The following is a 25,782-nucleotide window of genomic DNA, read 5'->3' on the forward strand; positions in this document are numbered from 1 at the left end:
TGAACACAGAAACAGCACAAGGTATATAACATTACCAACCCTACATGGTTAATATTTATCACCCAGTATCCAAAGCTTATAACACTTCAAAAATAAAATTGTCAAATTTAAGATCAAAACTCAGAACCCTCCAAGTGTCATGTTGAACAAACCAAAAACTATATTAAATCATCAATCTACACTCTGAAGACATTCACAAGGAACTTACTTCCCTACATATTAGCATGTCTTTAAGTTCGCCATTCAATTAGGAGAGGGATGGAAACTCTATTTCATCAACAAAGTGCACAGCATTGCTCAAACGGAAAGCCACCGGAGGAATTTGATTCATAAAGATCTAGAATTTTGTTTAGCTTGGCATCATGACATCATCACATGCTCGAAGTGCTTGAAGGGCAAAGTTTCTAACATCCACATCTGGATCCTCTATAAGCTCAGCCAAACAAGGCATAATTGTATTTTTAACCACCTATAGCAAAAAAATTTGAGGCAATCAGTATCAGCTGCAATAATCACGCAGCGAACTAATTGGAGATCATATTGTAACTAAACATATCAACTACTTACAGTTTGTTCAAGCATGGGTATGAGGGACTGCAAAACCTTTGCCACATTGAATTTAATATTGGGTACCCTGCAGTGTCAAAAGTTAATTTGTAATATTCTGAACAGGTGCGTAAGTTTCTTTTTCGGGTCAGAGAGTTTATTCACCTGTCCTTTGAGGAAGCTATGATCACAGGCAGTAACTTCTGGCATGTGATATCGGCACCGAGGATTGGAGCTAGTAAAGAAACTGCTTGCAGAATGGTCATACGGTGCAAATAATGTGGATTACTGATCTTTTCCAGCACCTTCAAAAAGAGAAACAATTCAGCAACAACTTGTTCCAATTAAATTATAATTGTCTTTTATCTTGATACACTTTTCGTCATCAACTCAGCTTAGCTTTTGTATCTCTACTAGGACAAACAACGGCAGATTCTCCCAATATATATAGAGATAATAAATATATCATCGCCATTAGAGCAAGTGGACTCAAATAAAGAAATGCCTATAGTGTGCTGCTTGATCGTCATAGATCCTCAAGCTGAAAAAAAATTTATATAATGACTATAAATCAACAATACACTATGAATAAAAATGTTCAGCAGCAAGAAAACAATACATTCCAATGTTTAGCATTGCCAAGATAAGGATGCTAAACTAAACGAGTGGCATTACTAGATAAGATAAAATAAGAAAGGATAATATCAGGTCGAAGTTTGAGGTAGCACGTATATAGGAGAAATAGATAAAATTGTTTCGGACATATCCAACATTGACTAAATAGTGCACTAGTATGAAAGGAATTCATCCAAATAGAAGATTTCATGGGAGGGTGGCGAAGACCAAAACAAATGTGATAAATATTAGTAAGAAATACATGAAAGCACTTAATTAGACAGCACATTTGCACTTGATAGAGATGAATGGAGGAAAAGGATCCATATAGTCGACGCCAAATAGTTGGGACTAGAGGATTGGTTATTGTTGTATCATCATCATTGCCATCATCTTCCAAACCTTTTCCAGTTATACAAGATTGGAATAGAACACCACTTAGAGATACGATGCAATGTAAAGCGACTAGAATTAGGCTAGCCTTGAAGGTTTGATTTCCATCAAGAATCAAATCGGTGCCTTAGTTTGATTTTCATTTTTCTCTGTCGTTAATGATAGCAAAGGGGAGAAATAAGCAACAAAAATAACTTGAATTTTTGGGCTTTGGAGGGCTAGTGGCTTCTATAGTGGATGGACTATTCCTTCATTGCGTTGAATTTAGATGCAAAGGAGATGGCCAGAAAATTAAATTTGGTCTGTTACTGCACTAGCTGAGAATTTCTGCAGTAACTATAGGATAGGTTTTCAGTGTATTTAGAGGGGTGCTGCTAAGAACTGCAGTAATTATAGGATGACAGCAAGAACGGAAAGAAGAGAAAGAAGTAGAGAGGAAAGAGGAGATGAGAGAGAGAGAGAGAGAGATCTCCAGACTAACTCTGGTAGGGACTCCACCCTGAAATGTTTCACGCAAGGGAGAAAAACAGGAAGAACCCTTTTGAGCCTTCCCAAAAAACTTTTTTGACCAATACACCATAACTATTGCTACAAAAGACCACAACCAATCTTCTACTAAGAGGTGGATGGGAAATTAATTCTTAGTTTGCATGGATCAAAAGAAAAAATAGGTATCATAAAAATCCAACAAATAAATTAAGCCAAAATCAAGCATATATAAACTGTTTAGGTGGCCTATATCAAATAACCCTGATGAATACAAAATCAACTATCACAATGAAAGCAGCAATTACAACAAAAGAAGTTACTATAACTATATTAAAACAAATAGGAACATATGAATAAAGTCTGGATTCATTATTACAAGTCACAACATGCCACAAACCACATAAGTCTCATCAAGACTTTATTTTAGAAAATCAACTATCATCACCTACCTAAAATGTCAATATTCATAACCAAAGATAAAAATAAATCCCTTGTTCTCACAAAGAATGGCAGAAGAAAGGAACTCTTTCTTTTGATTATCTTTGACTGGCCCATCTGTCATTCTAATTCCCATGAAATTTGAGCATAAATTTTACGTAATAGACATCTAAGCCCAAACAAGTATGATGAAGATGGATACTATATTCACATATACATTCTCCAAAGCTCAATGTTTATCATTTACTTCAATTACAGCTACTTCTTCCAAACACAGAATGTAACATCCTAAGATCAAAAACTTGTGTTAGCCTTCATACTAGCTTACCTTCATGCAAATTTTCAACTAAAACTGCCTTTTCACTGCCAGCACAATTGCTGCACAGAAACTGCAGTAGAGTCTAAAGCTTAAATGTAGTATCCTTGATGTACTGATTAAATAAATTGGTGTGGATGAACAATAAGTACAACATGAAAATAAAGTCAAATGTCCGATAGACAAAATTTGACAGGATCAAGGAATAGCTCTTTACGTTGGCATGGCATCCACTGGCACATAAAAAAGGAGGAATGGCTAATTGTATGGAGTCAGCCAATGCCATGAAGAAAAATGCCAACTATCCTGAGAGCCTTGCCTTCAGTGAGTCTTACTATAACTCTCAAAGAAAATGGAAGAGAATAACGAGAAAACAATAATGTTATAACATACAAACAAACCTGTGGAACTATATGTTGCATTGCCCATTCTGGGCCAAATTCTTCTGCAAGACGCTTCAAATTATTAGCAGCTGCATCTCGAATTGAGAAAACCTGAAAAATAAACCTTACTTAAGTTTTTTCAGTGGTATCTTTTAAAACTACCAAACTGTCTTTTAAAATCAAATTATCAACAACTACCAAGGCAGCATAAATCACCAAAATGAGCCATAAATTCATTGAGAACCACCCAACCAACTTCATAGCACAGAAGTTATCTGATGACATGCATAATGCCTGGCAAAAGTACATAATTGTGGAAATTCTTCTTTAAGTCTCGGAAGCGAACAGGATAGGTGTAAGAATAAATAGAAGCATCAGCTCCTTAGTGGGAGATGAGTTTCCACCAACTTTAACGTCTGCAGCTGGGACGTCTTAGAGGCTCTAAGTGAAAGGAAATCAACCATTTTCCCGGGTGTCTTAGGACCCTCTCTCTCTAGGGAACCCGAACGAAGACATAAAACTAATGTTGCCCTCACAAACCAGAGAGGTACATGAAAAGCCTCAACGTAGTTCCCAAAATTATTGCTCTTCAGATCAGATATAGTCCATTGTGGATAGGTAATGATCAAGTGCATATTCTTGCAGTGAAAATAGAAAGGGAAAAGATGTCCAATGCATAGTTTGATGACAAGATGATGTTATTACACTGAACAAAAGGAAATACATTCAAAATACCTCCAAATTGCTTCTTGGTTTTTATTAACTCTTCTTAACTATATTAGACCCATAGAAGAAATATTCATACCTTATCTTCCAACCACTGCATGCAAAGAGCACCCAATTTATCAGCAAAAAATCCAACACCTAACTGGCTCGCCAATAAAGGAATATATTCAATTATGGCCAGCCGAACTCTCCAGTGTTTATCCTCAGCAAGCTCCACAATCGCAGGTAGTAATGATTGGGACAACAAATCAATTCCAATAACCTGAGAAGGTATACACCATTAGCTCAATATTAGGCAAAAAAGAGTAATCTTTCCTAGGTAATGGATGACAACTTTTTAACCACCTTCTACTTCATTACTAGAACTTTGAAAAGCTATATAGCTAGTGTATGAATTTGTCTACTCATTTTTCAGGGACATGTTGGCACCAAAATTCTCCAGAAAAAGAAAAAGTGAAAGTAGTAACTAAATTCTACTATGACCATAATAAAGAAAAATTATACACAAAGAGAATGCCACTAGAATGAGGGAAAACTTATCTTAATAGCCAATTCCATTATGAAATGTGGAATATTAGTGCTAAAATTTGTCTAGTGAATACAAGCTCATCTTATGAAATGTGAAGTATCAATGTGGTTGAAAATGGTGGAGTGGCACATGGCAAATTATGGCATAATGTAGCATGTAAGTCAAATCATGAATAGCCGTGCCGGTGGCATATTGGCACATGGCATGAGGGGTGCCGCACGGCACACCTCCTAATAGTTTCATCGCTCGCCATCAACCTCATTGTCGAGCTACCTGTCGCCAATTGCCTTCGCCCTAGCTCGCATCGGGTGTCCTAGCCCAAGGGAGGAGGAAGAAAGATCAAGAGAGAGAGAGAGAGAGAGAGAGAGAGAGGGTTATCGGTGCTAACACCCCCACCCACCCCCCCCCCCCTCTCGATCTTTCTTCCTCCTCCGTCAAGCTATGGGCACCCGACACAAGCTCGAGCAAAGGCGAGCAATGATTAGCGACGATGACAACGAAGGCGAGTGGCGATCAGTGACGACAACAGCGAAGGTGATTATCACTTACTTTTTCTCTTCTCTTACGGCACAGCCGGCAAGTATCGCGGCACATGCTGTGCCGTGCCGGCCGATGGTCGGCATGGTCCATGCCTATGGCACAGCCATCATTGGTCCAAATTTCCTTTTCTGTTTAGGTAATTTATATTCAATAATTCAATTACAAACTAATTATATAGCTATGATGTAGATTTATATAATACAAAACGATTAGAGAAATCAAATTAGAAAATTTTCTTAAGACATTTGAGTTCATGACGCCCCACATGACTCGTGAAATCTACTGAGCACTATAAAACATCTTGGCCAAAACAAAAAAAAAACTAAATGAACTATAGACTTACTGAGAAAAGGCTTGATGACATTGTGCTGATGATTACTGTACAGATGTGCTTTATATCAAGTTTATTATGTTTGGGAATAGTTATTAGTCTACTATCTCCATATTTTGGAACTTGTAATACTGACGGCCAAACACCATTCGCCATTATGAAAATAGTGACTTGTTTTGTGAGGTTAGTGTCAAATTTGAAGGTGTTTCCTATATTCATATGCAAGTTTTTGCCAACCATGCTTATTTTATACCCTTGAAATTAAGGTGAGCTATTACTATTATGAACATAATTTGTTGTATTAAGTACTAACTATTTCTTCTTTTTCAGTTTCAATGAAAAATTGCTGCTTCATTTGTTCAGGATCCAAATGATTCTGTACTTCTATCAGATCTCAATTTATGTGACACCTAGAGAAGTAATATTCTATCAGATCTCAGTTTACATTATATGGAGAAAGGAAAAGGAACTGGTTGTTCTCAATCACTATTGGTTTGAGGAAAATAACAAAAAACAGAGAGAGATGAAAAAAATGTTGGAAGCTACAGTTCATAGCAGAAATAATAGGAAAAAAGTGCAATAGGATTGCATTGATGTTTTCCAAAATATGGTAAAGAAAGGGTTGTTCACAAAGTTCCTTTTGTTTTAATGATAATGAATATATAAAGAATCAAAAAGGACAAAAAACAGCATTTCCTTGCTATTTCTTCTTTTTTTTCTTTTAGTTCAGAACATCTTTTAGTATATCAGAAAATTTTATACTCCATTACTGCAAGTTTATTCCAATCGTCCATATTTTCTCTGATCCTTCCACTAATTTCCAAGACCTGCTGGCACAAACCAAAATGACAGCCTAAATTACTGAAACCGAGTAAATGTCACAGTGACCAGTTAAAAGTTAAAACAAAGACTGATACTTAAGACCTTCGCAGAAATCATAAAGTTTGTGAAAACATGGCGAACACAGGAAAAGCAACATGTGAAATTTGCTGTTTATGACAGGTGAAACTGGTTGATAAATTGATACAAGTAGCATGTGTTAAATTCGCATGCACAAACAACACTTTAAACCTAAGCAACCTTCAATAACTACATGGTCTGGAAAATAGAGATTGAATCCCTTGATTGGTGGTCATTTAAAAATAAGGGATTGTGTAAATATCTTTTTCCTTAAATTTAGCAAACTGATTACAAAAAATTAGGGATTCCCAAATATAGGGTTTCCTTTTCTTGTTAGCTGCTATTTTCTCCTTCTTTGTAAAGTATTAGTTATAGCCTCATAGAGGCTCTTGTAAAACAAAAATAATATAATTGTTCCCTCATATTTTCAACTTGGTATCAGAGTTGCAAGGCATGTTTTCTATTTTCTCTGGGATAAATTCTGTTTTCTCCCAGCCTTCATAGCCATATTTCTTAAGACTTGCCTTCATTGCAGTCTTCTTTCTTGGCAATCTGCTTAGCCTATTCTCGTCATCAAACTTCTTTTCTGTGAGCCTTCATAACCAAGTGTTTCAAAATGTCAAAAATAATCTCTTCAACCCCTCCATCCCAACAACATGAGGAACAGGCTCAGTGCTCCATAGGCGAATTGCAGAATATTCAACCAGCTTACCGGCTTAATGGACGGAACTACTTGAAGTGGTCTCAGTTGGTTCGAACTTTTCTGGAAGGAAAATGGAAACTGAGCCATCTATTGGGGACAGGACCAAAGAAGGGAGATGTGGGAGTTGATGCATGGGATGAGGAGGATTCTATGGTGATGTCATGACTGTGAAATTCCATGACACCAAAGATCAGTGATACGTGCATGTTCTTGCCAAATGCGAAGGCCATTTGGGATGCCCTCTACCAGACATATTCAAAGCTTGAGATGCGGCGCAGGTTTATGAGATCAAGACAAAGACAGCTTCCACAAGACAAGGAACAGGTCTGTGACCGACTATGCTAATTTCTTGCAAAATCAGTGGCAAGAATTAGATTATTATAGGGTAATTGATTTGAAATGCAACAAGTGCGCTGTAATTATCAAAAACTTCATTGAAAAAGATAGGGTTTATGATTTCCTTGCTGGATTCTGAATTTGATCAAGTTAGAGTTCAAATTCTCGGCAAAGAAGAGGTCCCATCACTTAATGAAGTGATTTCGCTGATTCGAGCAGAGGAGAGTCGAACAGGAATTATGCTTGAGTCACAACCAACTAACCAAGTGATGGTTCAGCACTTGCAGCCTCGAGAGAAAACAAGAGGAGTCTTACCAAAGAACAACTATCACGTGTTGATAGGGGTGAAAACAGGTTGGATTAACTCCGACCCGACCCGCTATCCGACTCGATTCGGTCGAATTCAGATTTAAAATGTTTATTCGATTCAGATACAGATCCGGAAATAGATAGATTTTTTGAAAAAATCCTAGATACGGATTCGGATACAGGTCGGATATAATTTTTGGATTCGGATTCGAATACGGATATCGGATATTTATTTACTCACATATTCGGATACTCATCCACACAAAAGGGTTACAAGTGTTTTCATCCACCGATCAGGAAACTCTATATCTCAGCTGATGTCACTTTTGTATAAAGGAAACTTTATTTCACCAAACCTTATCTTCAGAGGGAGTCATCTATTATGGAAGATAAGAATTTTTTCCTTCTCAACCTTCCTTCATCTTTATCTCCTATGTCTCACTCACAATCTCTCACTCCTATTTCAAACTCTCAAATCCAATTTGTACCTGAGTCCAACCAAAGTAAACATGTGATGTGGGCATCATTTGTAATTTGACCAAAATAAAGTTGCTTGAGTCCAATTTTGGTCTAATTGAGCTAATTAGGCTCAACTTATTTTCACATTTAATTTGTTGAGTTGATTTTTAATTCAAATGATCAATTGAATTAGTCAATTGATAGATATGGTAAGCCTATATGTAAGGGGTGTCCGCATTGATTTATTACCTAAATTGGGCTAGTCAATTTAGGTAAGACCTAATCAATTAGAGTCCTATTAGAAAATGAATTCCTATTAGAATCTCAATTGATAGTTATGGTAAGCTTATATGTGGGGGATATCCACATTGATTTATTACCTAAATTGGGTTAGTCAATTTAGGTAAGATAATCAATTAGAGTCCTATTAGAAAATAAATTCCTATTTGAATCAGCTAGAATCAAAGTTGTTAATTTACTTAAGGGTTATTGCATGAGAAACAAGAAAGGATTGAGTAAGATTTATTTGAAATCTCTTATTTTCTATCCTATAGTCTTCTTCGTCTCCCTCCCTCTTTCCTTTTCTCCTACTCTATCTTAAGATTCTTCTCTAATCTCTTCTACTTCCTCTCTAAACCTCTCTCCTTCAATCTCTACTTTTCATTGGTTACTGTTGCTGTCCAGAAGATTCCAGTAGTGAAAGAGAATCTTTGGGTGCCCGGACGTGAAGAGGAAGACGTGATTTCAAAGTAAAAGTATTACTATTCCATTTATTAGTAAACCTAAACTCTAAAGTCTTTCCTTATATCATATTTTAGGTCTTTGCACTGTCAACATACCTATTTGAGAGTTGAGGAAGTAACTGACTTATCTGATGGTTTTCTCTTCTTCCATCTAGTAATGATTCTTTTAATTGATTAATTTATTATTAGTTATTGCTTACTATATTTTATTTTAATTACTTGTTTGGGTCGATTGTTCTTCAAAACATTGCATTCATACTAGATTTGCATCAACATGTGTCTCCTATTCTGACCCCTATACAGGGTAATAGAACTCTTGATCATATACGGTTCGAGAAAAGGAAGATGTACTCGAGAAGGCAAGGTCTAGCTCCTGATCCAATGCAAGTTCAAAACATTGCATTCATATTAGATTTGCATCAACATGTGTCTCCTATTCTAACTCCTATACAAGGTAATAGAACTCTTGATCATATATGGTTCGAGAAAAGGAAGATGTACTCGAGAAGGCAAGGTCCAACTCCTGATCCAATGCAAGTCCAAATCTCCAATCCATCTTCTGAGAATGAGGTAACGGTATCTAACCTTCCATTTATAGAAAACCAGCTCCCTGAACTTGAAACAAATGACCAAGATTTGCCTATAGCCATTAGGAAAGGAACCCGAGAATGTACTAAACGACCTTTATATCCTCTTACCCATTTTGTGTCTTTCAAAAAATTCTCACCAACCCATAGGAGCTTCCTTACAAGTCTGAATGAAATTTCTATTCCAAACAACTAATCTGACTGATGGAGAATGGAGGAAAGCCATGAGAGTTGAGATGGACGCATTGGAAAAGAATGGAACATGGGAGTTAGTTGATCTACCAAATGGGAAAAAGGCGATGGGTTGTAAGTGGGTGTTCTCTATAAAATACAAGGCTAATGGATCGTTGGAGCATTGCAAGGCAAGGTTGGTTGCAAAAGGGTACACAAAGACATATGGAGTTGATTACCATGAAAATTTCGCTCTAGTTGTGAAAATGATTACTGCGAGGATACTATCCTTGGCGGCTAACTATAATTGGGAACTACAATAGTATGATGTGAAGAATGCCTTCCTATATGGGGACTTGGATGAAGAAATTTATATGAGTATTCCACCAGGATTTGGAGTACAAGGAAACAAAGTGTGCAAGTTAAAGAAGGCCTTGTATGGGCTGAAACAGTCAACTCGTGTTTGGTTTGGGAGATTTACCAAAGTGATGACAACTACTGGATATAAGCAGAGTCAGGGAGATCACACTCTTTTCATTAAACACTCAGCTGCAGGGAGAGTCACGGCCTTAATAGTCTATGTGGATGACATAATTGTGACCGGAGATGATAAAGAAGAGAAGCAAATCTTGAAGCAATGTTTGATCGAGGAATTCGATATTAAAGATTTGGGGAAATTGAAATATTTTCTGGGGATCGAAATTGCTCACTTAAAACAGGGCATCGTCATTTCGCAGAAAAAATATGTTACTCATCTCTTAAGGAAACGGGTATGCTCGCAAGCAAGCCAGTTGCAACACCTATAGAGCCAAATCACAGACTTAGAGAATCAGGCAAAGAACGAGCCGTAGATAAGGAGATGTATCAAAAACTAGTTGGGAAGCTCATCTATCTTTCTCACACTCGGCCAGATATAGCATATCTTGTGAGCGTCATTAGCCAATTTATGCACAATCCTAAAGAGATTCATCTTCAGGTTGTCTACCATGTATGTCACTACTTGAAAGCTAATCCTGAGAAGGGGATAATGTTCAAGAGAAACTCTAATCCTAGAAAGGGGATAATGTTCAAGAGAAACTCTAAAGTAGTCCTTGAAGCCTATACAAATGCTGATTATGCAGGATCTCTAGTAGATAGATGGTCAATTTCAGATTACTATACATTCCGTGGAGGAAATTTAGTAACATGGCGAAGCAAAAAACAAAATGTTGTAGCACGATCTAGTGCAGAAGCAGAGTTTAGAGCAATGGCACAAGGTGTATGTGAGCTATTGTGGATGAAGATCATACTGGAAGACCTAAAGATTAAATAGAGGAGATCAATATGACTCTACTGTGACAATAAATCTGCAATCAGCATTGCATACAATCCAGTGCAGCATGACCGGACTAAGCACATTGAGATAGGCAGGCATTTCATCAAGGAAAAGTTAGAAAGCGGATTAATTTGCACACTTTATATTCCTACCGGAGGTCAACTAGCAGATGTCCTTACAAATAGACTCAACAATGTTACATTCCAAGATTTAATTTCCAAGCTGGGAATGAAGGATATCTACTCACCATCTTGAGGGGGAGTGTGGAAAATAGAGATTGAATCCTTGATTGGTGGTCGTTTAAAAATAAGGGATTGTGTAAATATCTTTTTCCTTGAGTTTAGCAATCTGATTACAGAAAATTAGGGATTCCCAAATATAGGGTTTCCTTTTCTTATTAGCTGCTATTTTCTCCTTCTCTGTAAATTATTACTTATAGCCTGATAGAGGCTCTTGTAAAACAAAAATAATATAATTTTTCCCTCATATTTTCAACTCATGGCAATCCTAAAATGTTGTCATAACTCCTGTAAAATGTAGGCATATTTTGATGGAAGTTAATTTTCAGAAAAGCGGCAGTTCCTTGAGAGGCAAAAAGAAATAAGTAAAGCAGAACTAACAAAGAGAACCATTGGAAATCACTAGATGTTTCCTGCTTTTTTAGTATAATAAACAGTATCTTAAATACGCACACATATGGGTGCTTGTGAACGGCACTAAAATTAGTTCCAACTATAGAGACACCATATTATTAATTAATAAAAGAGGTTATTTGCAATGAAGCATAATTTATGATACTCACCCAATTCACTAACAAAGATAACCAATGGAAATTTAGCACTAGATCTCTTGCTTACACAGTATAATGAACAATGCCTTAATATGCCATGTGCTCGTGAACAGCAGAAAAATTAGTCCAAATAAAGTATCAAAGCTGTTATGATCCAACAACGGGAGTCGAGTCAGTTGAGTCAATCAAGCTGAGCCGAGCCAAGTTAGTTAGCTTTATCTTATTGTTTGAATTTCAAATAGATCAAATAATTCACATGTGGATCGGTCCATAGAATTTTTACTTCTATAAATAGAAATGGTCATGTGTTGATAATTATCGTGAAATGAGAATGGAGTTTAATTATTTTATTATCTTATATTTATCTTTTAACATAGATGTTAGATCTTCTTTATCTTTGTCGGAATAGATAGTAGCCGTAGAATCTCCAGTGCTTCGAAACCCTAGCTACCATCTTTCTCCAGCAGCTACCCTACTTTACGGCCGTCGACTACCACCCTATTTTACCGATTTACCCTATTCTAACCTTCCTCTACTATTTTACTTTTAACTTTTTATCCCGACGTCAGATTCAGATGAAACCAGAACTATTAGAATCCTAATCACGAGGCTACCACTACATAAATTTTTACAATTTTCTTACGTCCAGATCGGTCCAGATCTAATTCGTAAGAAAGGCCATGCTATACATCAATAAAAGAGGTCATTTGCAATGAAGGTTAATTTATACAATACTTACCTGATTCACATGATCGAGTTTGCTTATTATGTTGAGTCGAACATCAGGAAACTCATCCTTTAACAAAGAGAGAAAAATCGGAAGAAGTTGTTCAATAGTAGCTTCCTACAAGTGAAAAGCAGAAATTTTGTGAGCTTTGCTGCCATAAACTGACAATAACTAAAAATTATATAAAGACACTTTGATTTTTGTTATAAATTAATGGTCCGCTAATATATTCCAGAACTTAAATAACAGTTTATTCTTATAATTGAACTAGAAAGCTTATAGTCAAGAAATATCTCTCCAGCATAGACCATGCTCCATCTCAAAATTTGCTACAAAGAGGGCATTCCTATTAAGTGTAAGCAAATAATGGAAATCTAATAAACTTAGGCACAGTAAATCAGTGATAGACTAATAGGTTCATGGATGAAAAGGCAGATGTAGTCATATGAAAGGATTTACCTTATGCATATAATTTCAATGCATTCTATGAGATCCCAAAATAAATCTTTAACAAAATGTATATGCAACTATTATACAAGATGGAGAGAAACAAACAAATAAACACCTCCTAAATGATTTTGCCAAAACAGTACATGCATTATATTGGTTCTGAAAGCTGAAAGTGACCAACAAACTCAGCCTAACAACAAGATTTTGGACAAGAAAAGAAAACATAAGAAACTAGTTAAATAAAAAGAACATAAGTTTGCTTTGTTTAGTAGAACTACAGGAAAAAATCTCTTGTAAGTAATAATAAACCAATTAGGGAAAAGAAAAATGCTGTTTACTAGTGTGACAACAGTTCTGGAATAAGTATCTTCTATGCCATGAGGATGGAAACTATATGTGATGGCATGGAACAAAGGGATCTATTAGGAGTACTACTGAGAAAATTATAAAGCTACAACACAAATTCACCACGAATATACATAATCTTTCAGAATCCATAATAAAAAAGGGAAAAAATTCAAAAACAACCAAGCACATAAAGACAAATAGGCAAATAGAACTGCAATATTCTTTTGATTCAGTAAGGAAAGTAGCATGCAACATTGCTCTTACCTTGCCCAGGACTGGAGCCATGCCCATGATAACCGAAGCCAAAGCTGAACGAACATGTTGTGAGGAATCTGACGACAATTCCTATAGAATATAGATGATGTTGAATGTAGTAAAGTTCACAAGAGGAAAGAACAAAAGAACTACATACTACATAAGCATGATTTCTAGCTTGATGCAATAGCCAGTATGTATATATCATCCAAAACTGCATAAATTTTTGGCATAGATACCTTCACACATGGAAGAATAAGCTGGATTGCAAGTTGTGGGCTCAAGATCTGGCAAAACTTTGTCACCTTTCCTGCAGCTGCTATTCGAACTTCTGCCTCATTATCACGAAGAAGACGAACATATGCAGGCGCTAAATCCGACCTTGAACATTTTAACAAGTCAAAAAAATTAGAAAGAGAATTTGTAGAAGCTTAAATTGTTGCCAAATAGATGTAGAGAATGTAGGATTTAGAAAAAAAGCAAGCACCTTTTTGATAATATAAAATTCTAGTCCGGTCACAATAGTAAAAAGAAGAACAACATTGGAGAAAATACATAAATATATATACAATACTTAATTTCTTAATGGACTAGAAAAGATATTACCTTGTAGGTTCAGGGCCAACAGCTTCACAAAGCTCATATAATTGATTTGCAACCATATACCGCACACGCCAGGATTTATCCTATTAAATGAACATGATCAATAACAATCATGCAATGAAATATCATATTAACATACTTCTTACTTTTTAGCAATATTCTTTCATCTACCCTGTATGTATGGACAAAGAACTGCGTTCAAAAAATATAATTCTACACCAACAAATCAAACATATTAATATATTATACTGGTATAGAATATGTCCATCCAAATCTTTGAATAAATAACTTGATCATAGAAAGTGTACCAGGCATACCTGTGAGAAATTGACAATGACCGGAAGAATATGCACTACACAGTCCTGGGTTTCCAACAACTTCCCAAGTGCTGCACAACCCTCAACAGCCAAAAGGCGCACTGAATCTTGATCTGAAACAAACAAATGCTGACAGATTTGCCTATCCAGAGATATAATTATCAGAAGAAAGTGAATAGAAGGGCCATAGCAAAACATTTGGGTTAAATAAATCCAAATTACAGCAGTGAGAACATAAGAATCACGGAATACCTAGGCATAGTCAACAGCAAAACAAGCATCATTACGGCAAGAAGAAAAATGACAGTACAACCAACAAAGAATTAAATTTAATCTGGTAAATTGAATTCTAATATGAAGACCGACTTTCAGCACACGAGGCTCAAAACTACATGATTTACAATTTCTCTAATACAACAACATTCTCAAAGACAATTTGTAAATTCTATAATCTAACACATTCATCTAGTTGAAAGAAATTACTATTACAAGGCAAAAGAAGGAAAGTTTTAGTTGCGAGACAGTAAAATCATTGTTCGAGTAATTAAAGCACTTATTGTGGATATTGTCATTTGCTAGTTCGTGATGTATAAATCCACAAGACCACAACTATATGCCTCTTCAAGTTTTCTGAAAGTAATAATCGTTTTTACATGCTCATTTCATCATCCATGAAATGCAGTCACATAATAAGACGTATGTTGGCAAGAAGTCCAAATATTAAAATATAAGGAAAATTCAATTTTGAATTTGCAAAAAAAGATATTAGTTTTGTTCTCTTTTTATATATTCCATATCATCTATTGAATTGGATGCCGAGAAAAATTCTAAACACTGGATAAAAACCATTTTGTAACCATTACCTTCTATTTAATATTTTCATGCTCATCTCTAATGTAAGCTCTTGCAAAATGACACTGGAATCAAATTTAACCTCTCACTGGAGGATTATGGGATAGAAGAATTTCTGATAGGAGCAATCTATTCTTGCCAATTTAGGTTGTGCAGAAAAATGTGTATTGTTGTGAAAATCAAAGGAAAATTTCAACCCAAGTTATTATCCCAGTTTACTAAACCTGAAAATTTTGGGGAAAATCAGCAAATTAGAATGCAATTGATGTACGATTCAAGTATATCCACGACATTCTATAAGAAATTACGTGTGTTATACTATCTAATGCCAAAACTTTAATTTAGCTCCTAAAACCTAACTTAAGGCTCTAAAAGGTTTAATAGCACCATACTGGCTCGGCACAAAACGTGTCAAGCATAGATGTCATGCTAAGCTAAGGCCGGCACACCTCATGCCTTTGACATGGCAATCGTTGTAAAAAATCTACCTTCACAAATTGTACCTGTAGCTTTATATAATTACATCTTTGACCATTTCTTGCTCAACTAATACTCGTTTACAATGATCCCTATCAAACTGGCACAAACAATTAAGGCGTGTCACCTCATGTCGACTGGCATGATTGACATGTATTGTGTGATTTGTGCTGATGGCTAACTGACATGCACCATGCCATCAGCAATTCAGTAGAACAATCCTTTTGATGGAACATCGAGGGCTCCAAGCTTAAAGATCTAGGTTAATTTTGGTGAAAAGTGGAAACTGTAATGCTAAATCATACATTCTCTAATCATTTCATAGAAGCTTTGCCAAACTATTGGAATTTCCAATTTTTAATTCCATTGTATTCAAACATTTAGTGCCATATTCATATTATTAGTTAAAGCTAGTTTTAGGGCCATTTTCGTATTATCGATCACTGAGTAGAGGCTAGGCATATCATCTCACCCCAATCTACATGCCGGCATGCTAGATGCGTCACGCACCTGGGTGCCCTTGTACTTGATGAATGATTATCAATACAATCTTCCTAGGACTTAACACCTAACCCTAAACCAATACTTTTAAGTTGTCAAATCACTCATATTGATGAAAAGATAATAACTAGTCATACATGAAAATATTTGTCAATTAGATTAATTAGCAAACAACAAATGGTATTAAGTTACAGAAGTCTAGAAGTCTACGAGTGTGCACAATACAATATTAGCATCCAATAGAAAACCAGTGTCACACTAAAAACACTATTACCTAAAACCAGGGGTTTTACTATGTTTTTCTATCATTCATCAAGAAAGAGAGTCAGATTCCTATATTATAGTTCAAAAATAATGAAAATAGAATAAGAAGAAAATTTTAGTACCCTAAAGATATCATAATGTCTGGACAACATTGATGAAATGCAGAACAGCACAAAAAGTTACCAATATCGTATGGTGAAACCATCTTACTAACAATGTAGAAACAAAAACAGTAAAGAAAGATCAAATATGCCAATGAAAGGAAATGGTTTAGAGATAGATATATTCATTATATGTACCATCTTGTGTTAAATCCTCAAATATTGTCATGATCTCTGCTTTCAAATGGCTCGGTTCAACTGTAGCAGCGAATTTTCCTAGGCTGGATGCAGCAGCTCTCCTAACCATTGGCATGTCATCTTGGCACAACTGGCCATAAATGGATCTTAATTCTGCCTTCAACTGATCAGGTGAACTTGGATAGGCAATATGGAAAAGGCCACATGAGGACACTCGAGCTGTAAACCATTCACCAGCTGCTAGTCTCTAAAAGCACATTATTGGAGCATGAGAAAAAAAGGAGAGAATAAACGAAGCCAGGTCAATCAGAATATTATGAGAAAGCCAGAGAAACTTTAAAAGGTACAAACTGAGGAAGCAAAGTTCTGCAGGAGAATAAAGGTCACATGCAAATTTTTAGATTAGAGCATCACTAGTTGATTTTGGCATTGTATTGGGACTAACTCAAGATAGAATTAAGTTATTTTGGTATTTCTCCATTTTCATGATTCCTTTAGATTTTTTATGTTTTCTTCCATAATTTAGTATTTCAAATATTCTTAGGCTTAATTTAATGTATTTCAGTTCATAACTCATAAGTGAGTGTTAAATTAGATAACTTAAATTCTTATGGTTAAATATGAGGGTAAGGTCTCTTAAGAGGTCAAACTAGGAACCCGAGTCTCTAAAGAAGTCTCAATATCCTGTAGTTTCTTTTCACGAAATGACGAAAAGATGAACTCTCTTTCTTCTTTCTTTTAAGATATTCCTCTGATTGGTGTGAGGCCAACCCTTCGGTGTGATTTCAGCGAGTCAGAATAAATCTCAACTTCTTTTATGTTATTTTACTATTTCCAACTTCTCTATAGTCAACTTGAGCTTAGATGTCAACTTGATTAATAAAGAACATATATTTAGTAAAGAGTTTATTTAATAAAGATTATATATTTAATAAAGAGTTTATTTAATAAAGAATATATATTTAATAAACAGTTTATTTAATAAAGAATATATATGTGTGTGTTTGTGTGCACTTAATATGAACTTATCCATGAATATAAGCGATTTCTTATGTATATAGATATTGCCCCGCATAATTCATTAGTTACTTTCATGTTGGTTCTCCGACGTTAAAAAGATGGAATTTTTACAAATCACATCTTATATTTTGTTTCTTTTGTGATTCACACCTTATCTTTGAGGATTTTATAACCCGACCCTTTCTTTTCTCCAATAATTCTCATTTAACACCCTAAGTTAACTTAAATGGTACTAAAAAAGAAGTATTCCATTATACTGTATAAAATAATTTATAAATACCTAAATTACTCTTATCTTCTTCATCTTCTTTTTCTCTTCCCAAAAAAGAAGAAGAAAAGGAGGAGAGGGAGGAGGGAGGAGGGAGGAGGGAGGAGGGAGGAGGGGAAGGGGGGAAGATGAGGAAAGATGGTGATGGTGGTGGTGGTGGTGGTGGCGGCGACAACTGCAATGACGGCTACCGTGACGGCCATGGTGGAAGAGGTAGGTGGGGAAGATGGAGAAATATAGAAAATCAGAGATAATGGTGAAAGTATTTTAGTAATTTGATCGAAGTTAGCCAAAATAACACCAGGGTGTTAAATGAGAATTATAAAAATAAATAAGGGGTTGGATTATAAAATCCTTGAAGTCGGAGTGTGAATCATAAAATAGGTAAAATATAGGGTATGATTTGTAAAAATTCCTAAAAAGAAACAATACTACGAAGATGTTGAAGAAGACAAATTTAACCACTTATTTGATGCCAAGTACATATTTTACTCATAACTAACATTTCTTGTCAGAGAAACTAATAGGTTCTGACCCCCACAGATCCTATCATGCAATACCACTACAATTTAATGGACAAAAAGGTAAGAAATCAACAAACCTAGCCCCTAGCTAGTAAAGCTTCATAGGGACTTTCTACCCAAGTGCAGATAATCTTTAAGGCCCTATTTGGTTTGAGATTAAGCTTCAAACTTGATTAGTTAGTCTCATTTCTTAGTCTTGATTTGGGTATCCTAAAATAGTTTAGGGTAATTTAGTGTTTGGTTCTGAATTAGTTTAAGAGTATTTATTATTTATGATGTTATGTGAAAAGGTGAAAAAGTGTTAGTTTTGGAAGGAAATGGATGAGATATAAATTTAATGGACAAAATTACCCTTCTCATGTAATGATGGTAGTCATTATTATAATGTATGAATAATATATGGTGTCTATAATAGTTATTTGCAGGCTTAAGTGTAATTTTCCAATTATTTGCGGGCTTAAGTGTAATTTGTAGGCTTAAATAAATATGGGAGATATATTTGCCGGCTTAAGTATAATTTGCAGGCTTAAATAAATATGGGAGATATATTTGCAGGCTTAAAATGAATATGTGGTGTCTATAATAGTCATTTGTGGGCTTAAGTGTAATTTTCAAATTATTTGCAGGCTTATATGATGTCTATGATAACAATTTGCTGGCTTAAATGAACATGGGAGATATATTTGCTGCCTTGCATCTTTTATATAAGCCCGCAAATCAAATCCACAAACTGAACACATTAGGAGCGATTAAGCCCGCAAATTTAGTCTGCAAACTAAATATGTCTTGCGATTAAGCCCGCAAACGGAACACAATTCTTGCGATTAAGCCCACAAATGGAATTGTTCTCTCTCCATTTTCTTTACTGAGAGAGGAGAGAGGACAATGATGATGAGATTAGACATGATTTGACAAGTCTTAGTATACGGACTTATTCTTCTTATTTGCAAACTTCACATTCTAAGCCAACAAATAATCCAACTAAGTCTACAAATATATAACATATAAGCCTGCAAATGTTAGAGAAGTGACTCATCACGATTTTTTTAATTTTTTTTTAAATAAACATCACGTGATATTTATTACACAATTGTTGGATGTGTACGGTTAATTTATAATAGCAATTTTTTCCCATATGCCTGCAATTTTATTTTTAAGCCCGCAAAACGATGTTTGCTGGCTTCTTTTGTAAGCAAGTTAACTAGCCTTTGCTACCTTCTAAGGTCGCAAATCGACCAATTTAGTTAACCTTAACCTTCCAAGTTTATTTTTAAGCCTACAAAACAATGTTTTTACACCCTTTTTAATAACCGACGAGTTACTTTTATTTTATATAATTTTTTATTAAACCTACATTAAACGATATTTTTAGTAAAAATATTTAAAAATAATTATATTTGATCTGCTCAAATTATTTACACTATCTTCCTGTAATTTTTATTTTATTTCTAAGGTATTTCGAAAAAGAGGAAAGAAAGGAAAGAGAGGAGAAAAGAGAAAAAAGATATGATTGACAAGACACTGATAGATGTAAGTCACGTCAAGGGTAAAATTGAAATCACTTAAAAGAATAATAAGATTTATATATTATTATTTAATTATTTATTGAGGACTGAACTTGATTAAGAAAAATAAAGTTATTTTAGTGTTTGGTTACTAAACTAGTTTAGGGTCCCTAAACCCAAAACAAATAGGGGCTAATACTCTACTAAATTTATTATATATTCGATATATAAATTCGTTCGACCAACATGAAAGAGAAGAGAAAGAAAAGAAAACACTTATTGTTTGCCAAACTCAAGTAAAACAGCCTGTAATAGTCTCCCAATAGAATTGACTACTTAAGAAAAGAAAACAAACCATAAACCAAACAAACTCTTAAAAAGTAAACTAATTTAATCAACAATCTAATTGTCAGGCATTCAAACAGTAGGAAAGGCATTCAAACACATCAGTGAACTTTGCTCTTTGTCAAAATATCCTGCAATTGTTTGAATGGAGCGTAAATCCATCCAGGCATTTAGATAGTCCGTTGGGTATTTGAATGCCTGACTGAAAGTACGCTCGTTCCGTCCATTCTGCATTCTCTTCTGATGTTGCCTCTTCTAATAAGTGAACTGGAATGGAGTAACGAACCTTGTCCTCAAGGTTTAGATGTAGAAATTGCAGCTCCAATCCTCAAAATCCTCCTACATAGCATCCTCAGACAGCAATCCTTCCCAATGGACCAATGCTTCTTGTTTAGCTAGGACACTGAAACAACAATGAATAGGTGATTCTCTTCAAAAAACACAGATGGTACGCCACCGATCCAATCCTCCAACAAACTCTCCATCTGTCAATTGTACTATGTAGCGTTTGAACTGCCCATCTCATATCCCACAAGTTCCACGCGACAATTAGTGACTCGCTTGGAGTCATCTCCATCATCATCATCAAGAAAGCCCCCGCTCCATGGCTCATCATCTATTGCATCGAGTCCACACTCCATATCTAAAGGCTCGCCCCCTAAATTCCATTGCAACAAGTGTTGTGCAAATACTCAAATGGGTGAGGGAAGCGGAAGCAAAACCCTTCACCATCAAATAAATTCAAATAGAATAGCAATAATTTGGGGCAAACCAAATATTAGCAAAGCTAATATCAATATCATGTGAGAACTCCAAATGCAAGATACTAGTTGTAGAGAACTTCAAATACCCAAAGTAATCACAAATATGAACACCAAATCAATGCAAATCATAAAGAGAAAAGAGGGAGAGACACGATTTATGTGGTTTGGCGATGTACCTACATCCACGGGCGGAGTAATCTTCAATCCACTATGCAAATCCTCAAATACAAAGAGATTACAACTCTAATCTCTCTCTAAACAATGGTGGCTCTCCCCTACAAGCTTTTCTCTCTTGCAAAATGCCCACACAAAACCCTAAAACCCAATATTTCTATTTATAGGGCCGGTTCAGATTGGGTTTTTCCGCATCGCGTTCGAACGCCCTTGGGGGCGCGTTCGAACACGCCCATATCAAAGCAGCAGAAACAAAGGGGCGTTCGAACGCCCGCTGGGCGCGTTCGAATGCGCTAGTGCAAATGCAGACTGGCATTCGAACGCCAAAGCCCCATTCAAACGCCTGGAGAAACAGTTGCTCTCGGGTTGGCTCGCGTTCGAACGCGGTTGGGGCCGTTCGAACGCCTGCATCACAGACTACTCTCTGTCTGGAGCCCGCGTTCGAACGCCTCTAGGGCCCGTTCGAACGTGCGGCACAGAAATGCTGATACTTGCTGAATTTTTTGCTGAAACTAAATTTGAGCCAATTTTTAACAAGTACTTTTTTCTCGTCATCTCGAATTCCATTATTACTTCTGTAGTCAAAGATGACCAATTCCAAATTTTGCCGTCACTATTGACAAGAAAATGATAGTCCTACAATCGGACATTTGCATCATGATAGATCTCCTTGCATTCTAGTCTATTTCTTTGAGCCACCAAACAAAAACAGGGTAGCAAGCTATATCTTATACCGAAGCTTTCGAATGATCGACTTACTAACAAAGTTATGAGTATTTGTCAATCAGCATCGATATCGATATTCCTTCCAAAGACCCTGTGATCTGTAAAGTTTGCGGCATCACACGCCCGGGTAAGGCATGCAAGGTAATCTTCGGTGGTCCCATCATGTCTTCTAAGGTGGCCTCGATCATCTTCCTATCCGCTGCGTTATCAAAGTCTGATTCAGCTATGAGGACAAATAATTGTTCTCCTCTGCATTAGTGTCCAACAACAAACCTCTCATCGCAATTAAAACACAAACTTTTTTCCATCCCTCCCACATTTGCTCATAAGTCAAACATTGAAAATCATTACTCAACGGAGCTGCAGGCTATACCATGTCTACGGTTGAGCCCTCTATTAGCATCCGCTCTGGGTTAATGCTAATCGCGGCAGCATCGGGTTTATTCTTGCAGTCAACGTGGTTAGACTGCCTCACCTTTGCCAATTGATCCTCGTGCTTGCGTGCTTAGTCCATGGCATGAGTTATAGTCTAAGGCTTGAAGGGTTTTACTTCCATTTGTATCTCCTCCAATAGCCCTCTGATGAAGCATCCTAATAGTGTGGGCTTCAGCTATGCGAAAACTCTTGAGGCCAGTTTCTCGAAGTCATTTTGATATTCACTCTACATTTTTTTCAAGACTTCATAAAAAGGATCATATTCAGATGGCCTAACCTTGATGTCAACCAAAGAGTAAACTCCGGCCAGTTTGCTAACAAGTTCATTTTATTTAAACCACTGGAACTATTGCAGGACCTCATCTTATAGATCGAGCGCAGCAAGCCTAACCGACTCTACTGGCTGTGTTCCTTAGTAGGCAAAAAATTGCTTCACCTTAAATATCCAACTAAGATGATCTTCCCGCAAGAACTTCAAAAAGTCTAAATGAGTAATACAAGGCTAAACTCTCCCAATCTAAATGCCTCAACTGCCCTAGGAGGAGCAGCAGCCGACCTTCCTTCCAGACTAGCCAGTGTCTCCACAATGCGCATTGAGACAGCCTTCAACCGACATCGCCAGTGTCTTTGGCATCTTCCATGACCTTGTGGCAAGTTGAATAATTTATTTTTTATCAACCGGCCACAAAACTCTAATACTAATTAATAGACTCTGACCCAACAAATCCTATCAAGCAATACCATAGTAGTTAAATAGACAAATAGATAAGAAATCGACAAACCATAGCCCCCTAGGTAGTTCAATTGACTTGAGAGAGAAAATAAAGAAAAGAAAATAATTTGTTGCTTGCCAAACTCAAGTATTATTACCTATAGAGTTTCCCAATTAGACTAACCACTTAAGGAAAGAAAAAAAAACCCTAAACCAAACATACTCTTTAAAAATAAACTAATTTAATCAATTCTATCCCTAACCAAGTTCGCTCCACAATAGAGGGAGAGAAAAAGAAAATCTAATTTGAATTCAAATAGATTCTAAATTTACTCTTGAAATGACTTATATCTATTATTTTTATGTCTTGTTAATGTTCTCTCTTCTCTCTCCTTCTCTCTCTCGCATCTCTCTTCCAAAAAATGCATATTTTTTTTATTATAAAAAAAGATATCTTTCACAATGGCTAACAGAAAGAAAACCTAGGAAAAAATATTCATACACACTGGTGGAAAAATTAAAAATTTATTATTTAATATAATTTACTGATAAGTTTAATATGGGTTTAAAATAGCAAACTTGCATTTGTATTTTATAAATTTAATAATAATAATTTGGTACTATTTGCATGACATATACTCGATTTCCCAAAAAAAAAAAAATTTCCTTTTTCAAATATCACATTAAAATAATAATTACACTTCTATTTTCAAATCTTTTCTCATCTATCTCCAATTTCCTTCCAAAATAAATACATTTCCCTTAAAAAAACATTAAAACTAAGTATACAATAAATTATAGAGTGGTTGCAGTCTTGTGAGTTTTTAAGCCTGCAATAACTCACTTTCTTTTTTTAAACAAAGTTTGCAATACGAAGAACTTCTTAAAAATATTAAACAAATAATATAGCCTTAACATGGGCTTATAACCAAAAACAATAACCTTATGTTATTATTTAAAAAAAAACATTAACCATACATTGTTTTAAAAAGAAAAAATATGTAAGCCCGAATGCAAGCCCGTAAATCAATAAATTTAAAAACTTTTGATTGATTAAAGAATAATATTTAAAAAATTTATTATCAAAGTCAAAGGGCATTTTGGTCCATTAATTTTATATATCATCTTATTTCTCTTCAAAACTAACATTTTTCACTTTTTCACATCACATCAAAAAAAAATAATTACACTTTCGCCAAACACCACATTTTCTTAGCTTAGTTCAAGGTACCTAAATTATGAGTATGAAACGGGGTCAACTAGCCACGTTTAAGATTTAGACTCAAACCAAACAGACCCTTAAAGACCAAAGGTTTTGAACATCTTTTTTGGAGAAAAAAATTAATGGTACAAAAATAAGAAATGGATTCGAAAGAGAAATTATTTACAATTATTAATCAAGATTTAACGAAATAAACATCCATAAAAACACTAATGATTTTTCTCACCTTTACCAAAGGGACAAACCAGTCAACTAGATCAGTTTCCTTCATTTGTGCTCCAATTCGACACAACGATTCTACAGCCTTGTCCCTAACACAAGTTTCTTCTACAGTGCACAGTGTCTCCAAGGGAGAAAGTAGAACATGAGCATGTTCCACTCCTCCAACATATGGAATAAACACGCCCAACTCTTCCGCCATTGCAAGAAGTATCTCATCATCGTCATCATTGTTTTCACCAAGAAAGGGAATTAGTTCTTTTCTTGTTCTTTCCTCACCCAATGCTCGTGCAATAGTAGAGAGTTTCCGGATAGAGTTCAGACGCAGCTGGATATCTTCATTTTTCAACTCATCTATCAATATAGCAATTGGATAGAGTGGCTCGTCGATCATAGCCATTAAATTTCACAATTTTATCACAGCTACAAAATGGAAAAGCAAAAAATTAGTGTGGTAAGCTATGAGCTTCTAGCAATATATGAATAGAGAACTGCAGCTAAAAATCTTAAGTGCAAATTAACATGCATAGACTGAACAGTTAAAAGAACCTTCCAAGTATGCATTTAAAAATGAACAATAGATATCCCATTCTGGGAGTCAAAATATAGGTTAACTTGTTTCATAAATCGAAAATGATGTCCGATCATCTAGAGGTAAATTAGACGTAATAACTAAAAAATAATTGTATTCTTTGCTACATTCAAACATTCACCTAATCTTTCTCTACATTACGTCAAGTAAGGTACATAATTCAGAAAGTTTAAAATTTATCTTGTAAAAAAGTGAACTGTAAAATGTTTAGTTTTGCATTCATATATGACAGTAAGGACTATTATGATAGACCTAGAGAAATAATAACCATTCCATATACCTTTTTGACAATATAGTTACAATAACATTCTTGGGATATCATCAGAAGTTCTTCCAAGAATATATTTGCTTCAAAGTAAGCACTAGTGTTCACAATCTATAGACCCAAGGATTTATGCACTACTCAGGCTTGTGGATGTCAGGCCTCACAACATGTGACAGCAATGGAGGGATGGGGGATAGAGAGTAGCTAATATAGGCTAGAGTGGCAGTATTTTCTGCAGCAGTACAAAAACAGAGGATGAAATATATATATATATATATATAGAGAGAGAGAGAGAGAGA

General features: G+C 35.5%; 1 protein-coding gene across 1 annotated transcript; it reads right to left on the reverse strand.

Moving 5' to 3' along the window:
- On the reverse strand, window positions 1-25,050 carry LOC140788968 (uncharacterized). Its single transcript, XM_073138526.1, has 12 exons — window positions 24,634-25,050; window positions 16,713-16,959; window positions 14,320-14,432; window positions 14,006-14,085; window positions 13,639-13,780; window positions 13,409-13,489; window positions 12,359-12,463; window positions 3,986-4,168; window positions 3,199-3,291; window positions 712-851; window positions 568-634; window positions 1-469 (listed from the first exon to the last, which is right to left on the reverse strand). Exons 1-12 carry the CDS (start codon window positions 25,024-25,026, stop codon window positions 350-352), a joined length of 1,764 nt encoding a protein of 587 aa, XP_072994627.1. The 5' UTR covers window positions 25,027-25,050; the 3' UTR covers window positions 1-349.
- Window positions 25,051-25,782: the final 732 nt, after the last annotated feature.

Source organism: Typha latifolia, chromosome 5 (assembly GCF_019914945.1).
Source record: "Typha latifolia isolate L0001 chromosome 5, TyphaL0001v2, whole genome shotgun sequence".
NCBI classification, from domain to species: domain Eukaryota; kingdom Viridiplantae; phylum Streptophyta; class Magnoliopsida; order Poales; family Typhaceae; genus Typha; species Typha latifolia.

Coding starts and splice junctions, on each gene's coding strand:
- LOC140788968 (XM_073138526.1), bottom strand. CDS start 25,026: ATGGCTATGATCGACGAGCCACTCTATCCAATTGCTATATTGATAGAT. Junction 16,960..24,633: donor GGTTTGTCCCTTTGGTAAAG/GTGAGAAAAATC, acceptor ATGTGCTTTTAG/AGACTAGCAGCTGGTGAATG. Junction 4,169..12,358: donor AACTCGATCATGTGAATCAG/GTAAGTATTGTA, acceptor ATACCTTCTCAG/GTTATTGGAATTGATTTGTT.